Genomic DNA, 6312 nt, shown 5'->3' with positions numbered 1-6312 from the left:
AAAATAAAAAAAAACTTAAAAAAAAAATAATTTAAGTTCATTATATTATGAAGTTGTTAATAGTGTGCCTCTTTGTGTTGATATGTCATAGTAAATGTCTTACAAATGAAATGTACAGAAATATGTTGGACGAAAGGTTCTTAATTGAAGATAAACTTGTTAAGTTAGATGCAAGAATTCGAGAAATTGAAGACATTGAAAGAATCACAGAAGATAGGATTGCTTTTTTGAAACAACAAATTCGTTACGCTATTTCTAAACGTGCAATTAAAGGGATAAAAAAACAAATGGCACGAGCTAATGGTGACTTGATATCTGCTAAATTACAAAAAGAACGTGAAATGAATCGATTAAGAAAAATTGTTTTATCTATCCCTAAACACGCTCGTGATGAGCTTATTCGTAGTACTCATTTAGAAGTTAGAGTAAGGTCATTTTTAAATCCATTGGACAATGTCGACAAAGTGGTTGATGAAATAGTTAATAAAGAAATTAAATAACATCATCCTTTTTTGTGTTTTTTAAAACAATTTTATTTTTTTTTTTGTTATTCAAAAAATTTAAAAAGTTTAAGAAATAATAATATCAAAATTTATTTATTACCAGTTCATTATTATTAAAATGAATAAATAAATGATGTAATAACCATTAAGTTTAAATGTATTTTTAGAATATCTTAAATTCAAGATTAAATGATAAAATAATAATATATTTGTAAAATAATTAAAAAAAGATGAAAAATTATAAATTCATACGAGGAAAAAAAGAAGTAATGGGTAGAATAAAAATACTAATGTTTTCTAAAAAAAAATAACAAAAAAAAATTATAATACGAATAAGCGTTTAGAAAAAAATCTTTGAAATATAAAAAGACAGTCACATGTTTACTAAAACGGCAACTTCTTTAAACTTATTACATCCAGAAAGTGATACAGATGTTTTAAATACATTTGATAAAACAATACAGTCTGGTTTTGTTTCATTACTTTGTAAACAATTATTTGAAAGTAATCTGGATATCAAAACTCATTGTCAATCATCTTCTCATTGTTCATGGATAATGGAAGTTATTGGTGCGGGATTTAAAATGGATCTCACCAATCATAATTTAATGAGTCAATGTATTGATCTTTATGAGTTTGTTATGGTATAATTTAAGAAGATATATTAAAAGAGAATAAATAATAAAATAAATTATAGACTTTGGTTTATAAAACATGAACAAATTCCACAAGCAATTTTAGACAATTACAATTTTTATATTGAAAAAATTATTTTACAATTAACTTTTGTATTTGCTCATAAGCCATCAAATCAAGAACAAAAATCATATGAAGTATTATGTAAAAGAGTTATTTCTATTTATCAAAATTTATATGAATTAATTCGTTCAAGTTCAATTGAAAATACATTTGTTAGAATGATGGTTGCAGTAATGGATGATGTATTTAATTCTCAGAATTACACAGTTATAACAGAATTAATAAGATTTTTTAATCAAATTTGGATATGTTATCAACCAACTGAAATTGAATTATGGAAGGTTTTAACTAATTGTTATGGTAAATGGATTATTTATCAATCAGTTGTTAGTTCTTGGAAAGATGTAATGGTAACTCTTGAAAATCATTTAATTAAAATATTAACAAAAGAAAATAATGAATCATTTGATATAACATTAACATACAGTTCATTTGGAATTAAATGTTCAATGACATCAAAATATCTTCTTTTATTTTATATGAAATTTATGCATCTTATAGGTAATATTTGTAATATTCAAAAAGCAGATGTTCATTATAATTTAATTCAAGCAATTGGTATTTTAATTGATATTCTTATTGGGACAAGTCTTACAGGAAATGATATATATAGAATCTTTAGTGACATATTATACCAAACAATAATATATAAAGATCATCGTTTATTTAGTAAATCAATTAATTTGGCATTAATGTTATTAGTTAAGACTTATATTTCTAAGTATTCTATTACTCAATTTGATAAAACATTTTATTATAAACTTTATTATTCATTATCAAAATGCCTTACTTCTTCAAATATTATTGTTATTACTAATGCTATATCAGAAACTTATAAAATTGTTGAATCAATACCTTCAACTAGTAGTATTATTTTTAATGATATTATTTATGCTATTACTAAAATATCTAAAGAACCTAAAGGAACAACAGAAGAAATTAGACCAATTTCTATTAAACTATTACAAAAAATTCAATTAATGTTTACTGAACAAAGAGATCAAATGCTTTCTTCATTATCAAAAATAAGTTCTGAACAACCTTTTATTACTTCAGTATTAAATATTTGTTTTGAATTTCTTAAAATTGATCCAATTAAAACAAAAGAAGTATTTATTATAATAGGAAGAGGTATAATTTCATTAATAAATAATAAAAGAAATAAAGGAATAAATACAGACATTATTTTATCCAATTTTATTCCATTATTAAGTTCTAATTATCATGAATGGTTCTCTTCTATTTCATCTGGAAATTTAGAGTCACTTCTTGAATTATTTAGAATTATTTTAATGTATCGATATTCTTTTTACAAAGAATCAGTAAAAGATATTTTCTTATTAATACAACAATATATTAGTTATAAAACTGATAATTTACAATCAATATATCCATTACTTAATATATATTCGTGTTATTTTACTTATTGTTATTCCTTTATGAAACCAGCTGAATTATTATTTACAATAAATTTAATAGATAAAATGAATAAAATTATTGAAAATGATAATGTACTTTCATCACTTAAATATGATATTCAATTATATAACTCTTTTATTAATACTTATCTTCCTTCAATAGAAAATAATCAAGATGTTAATGAACTAATTTTAAAGAAAGAATTAATAAATAAATCATTCGATTGGGAAAATTCTATTCATTGTTATTATGTATTTGAACAAGCAATATTTTCTATAATAGAATTACCTTGGATTGAAAATACTCTTCTTTGTATTATTCGTACTCGATATGGAAAACAAGTTTTTACAATGAAAATGCATGATGAAGAAATACGATGGACAAGAATTGATTATTCATGTCCAAGTATTGAAAATGGTTATAAAGAAATTGAAGTTACAAAAAGTTCATGGACTGAAAAAACTGATTTTATTAATGTTAATGAGCTTATGAATATTGTTAAAAAACAAGAAGAAACAAATAGTAAGACAATGAAAAATAGTATATTACATGATCCAATTATTATTTCTAAAAAGAATTGGAAGAGTTATAAATGTACAGTATTTAATGAGTTCTTCCTTCAAAGGCTATTATCTACATTATTAAATTTTAACCATTTAACTAATAGTCCTGTAGAAGAACTTGTTGTTAGTGATGACTTGTTTAATGAATTAAAACAACTTGATGAGATTTCTCCTATTAGTCAATATGAAGTATTAATTAAATCAGATCATATAACAGACCAATATATTTCATTCATTGATAATCTTGGTGAATTACAATTAATTCAAAATGAAAAAGAAAAGAAAAACTTGCTCATTAAAGAAGATAATGGTTTTAAAGTTAATTACCAAGCAGATGTCTTAAATAATATTCTTCCAAATACTAATTATAAAGCAATAATTATTTGGGGGCTTCCTGATAAATTATCTCATTACGATGCAGAATTACAATTTATTATTAGTCCAACTACTTCAGAGTTATTTAGTGTTCAACTAAATCAAAAAACTGGAATTGCTTTAGAATCCCAATTAATTCCTTTTGAAACTCTTCCTTCTTTTATATCTTCTGTATTATTAAGTCATTCTTCAAATTCTGTAATCCCCAAAACTATTTTTGAAGAACGTAAAAATATTCTTTTATCAATTGCAGCATTCTTAGATACAAAATATACATGTGTCGCAGCTCACTCATTATTCTCTAAGAATTATCTTCAATCTACTAATCCAGTTGACTTCAAAAATAATGGTGTATTTGAGGTGTTAACACCTGTTAAAAAATCTGCTACTAAATCTCCTTGTTTCTTTAATAGAACAAAAAGTCCAAAAATATTTTCATCAAAAACAAATTCTCCTGGCTTAACTCATGTCACTGGAACACACGATAATATTCAACCTACTAAAAAAGTTTCAGAAAGTGAAGGATCAAGCCCAGCCTCTGTACCAAATAAAACAGCTTCTCCAAGTACTCGTGTGACTTTAGGAACATTTAGAAGAAAGCCAGTGGCAGAGTCATTAAATGAAAGACCTCATTCAATGAACCTACAAGAAGTATTAAGTACTTCTAAAAAAATTGAAGAACCTACATCTACCCCTCAAGGAAATCAAACACCTTCTCACATTACTAATTCTCAAAGTTCAACTCAACCTGCAACTGCTCGTTTTGGTGTGTCATTAAATTTCAATGATATTAAAGCATTTAATAGGTGTGCCATGGATGAAGAGTCTAAAGACGTAACACCACCAAAAGTTGCTTCTCCATCTATTAATGGTTCTTCCCAGTCTATTATTTTAAATACAAAATCATCTCCAACTCAACAAACAGGAAAAGTTTCTTTATGGGGTCAAAAACCAATTTCTTCAAATCCTCAAAATTTTTTAAGCCAATCTTCTGGAACTGAACCAACTCAATCTCATACTCCTGTTACTCGAAGAACATTTGCTGATCATAATTCTTCTTTCAAAAGAAGATCTTCATTCATTCCAAGAACTCCTATTGGAACTTCACAAGAACTTGAGTCTGTTACTCAAAATGAATCTCCTGCTCCATTACATAATTCTGTTTCACATGGCTCATTACACTCATCAACAAACTCTGTTGTTCAAGGAGTTCCACAACCCTCAAGCAGCACTCCACAACGAAGGGCTTTCTTTGCAAGAAGAAATCCAAGGCAATCGCTTGATAACCAATAATTATGAATTTCTTTTATTTGTCATATTCATTTTTGTTATTTATTACATAAAACATTATATTATATTTATAATCTAAAAAACTAACAAATAGAAAAGAAATACCCTTGAATTATAATATGAAAAATGAAATAATACAAGGTTTATGTTAGTGTATTTAATAAAACGAAAGTGGCTATTTATTTTGGTTTATTCATGTTCATAATGTTTTGGAGTATTTTATTTGTTTCTTGAGACTGTCTTTTAATATTTTCAATTGTTTCAAGTAATTGAGAAGCAAGCGCATCTACTGAGTCTGAAGTGTCTTCAGTAAATTCATCACAATCTTCCAAATCAAAAACTTCATCATTAAAAGAGTAATCTTCTTCCATTGGAGTTTCACTAATTTGGTTCATAGAACCACTAAACGTTTCTTGTTCTTGATGACACAGACAATTAGTTTGGAGAGTAGAGCAAACTTGGGTTGGTACTGAAAAGAAATTACATGAAGATTGTTTTGAGTCTACATTCAATGGATATGTTGAGGTAGTGTAACAAGGAGAGAAGAATGGAGAAGAGAATTGAGGCACGTTCATCAAAATGAGAGATAGAATGATTTTATTAATGAACTAGCATTGTTACTTTTTAATGTTTATTTTATGTAGAAGGTTTGAGAAATTCAATTCACTTTAACTTTTTGTTTCTTCTCCCTGTTAAAAACAAATTTCCATTCAAAAAGCAAAAATACATTTAACAGAAGTTTCTCTATGAATAGATTAGAACATAATTCTATTCGTTTTTTTTTCTTTAAGTGATTCCCAATAACATAAAGGTACTTTGTTTTATTCTTTTATCAATTAACTGATAAATTAAATCATGGTTTTAAATTCTTTTTATTCAGATAGTATTACCAATGCGGTAGTCATAAAATTCATTTAAATTTTCTTCTTCAAAAAACCTTAACTAATTTAATAATAGAAACTAAAAATAGCTTCATTTATTTCACTATCTGTTTTTTATTAAATATTCTGTCTAATAAATCTATAACTTATTTTGTTAATTTTATTATAGTGCATTTATTGCATTACTTATTGTATTTGTTATTTCTATAATACTTTAGAATATTCATCATTAAACTGTTAACATTAGAGAATTTTTTTTTTGAAAATTAATTGTCTAATTAGTGTCTATTTAATATAAACACAATCTTTTTGAAGTTTATTAGAGAATTATCAATACAAGACATACTTGTACAAAAAGGTGATATTTTATTGTTTGTTCTAGTCTTAAAAAAAGATATTCTAGGTTTTAAAATAAGAGAAAAAAATTAATTAATTCTTAAAGATATTTCTTTTTTTTGTTGTGCTAAAGTGAAATTTTATCGAGACTTAGTGACACAATTCTTTTAAAACATTTTTGGTAGG

The 6312-nt window shown here is 25.1% G+C and overlaps 3 protein-coding genes across 3 annotated transcripts; 2 read left to right on the top strand and 1 right to left on the bottom strand.

Moving 5' to 3' along the window:
* Window positions 1-47: 47 nt before the first annotated feature.
* On the top strand, window positions 48-500 carry ENU1_167020 (hypothetical protein; the record flags this gene model as incomplete). The annotated part of the gene is made up of 1 exon (XM_008861025.1): window positions 48-500. The coding sequence occupies one exon, from the start codon at window positions 48-50 to the stop codon at window positions 498-500; it is 453 nt and encodes a 150-aa protein (XP_008859247.1).
* Window positions 501-880: 380 nt separating this feature from the next.
* ENU1_167010 (hypothetical protein) lies at window positions 881-4912 on the top strand (the record flags this gene model as incomplete). Its single annotated transcript, XM_008861024.1, has 2 exons — window positions 881-1137; window positions 1201-4912. 2 exons carry the CDS (start codon window positions 881-883, stop codon window positions 4910-4912), a joined length of 3969 nt encoding a protein of 1322 aa, XP_008859246.1.
* A 176-nt stretch (window positions 4913-5088) lies between these two features.
* ENU1_167000 (hypothetical protein) lies at window positions 5089-5484 on the bottom strand (the record flags this gene model as incomplete). The annotated part of the gene is made up of 1 exon (XM_008861023.1): window positions 5089-5484. The coding sequence occupies one exon, from the start codon at window positions 5482-5484 to the stop codon at window positions 5089-5091; it is 396 nt and encodes a 131-aa protein (XP_008859245.1).
* Window positions 5485-6312: the final 828 nt, after the last annotated feature.

Source organism: Entamoeba nuttalli (genome assembly GCF_000257125.1).
Source record: "Entamoeba nuttalli P19 unplaced genomic scaffold asmbl_7211, whole genome shotgun sequence".
Lineage (NCBI taxonomy): Eukaryota > Evosea > Mastigamoebida > Endamoebidae > Entamoeba > Entamoeba nuttalli.
This window is presented reverse-complemented; position numbering and strand designations above follow the sequence as displayed.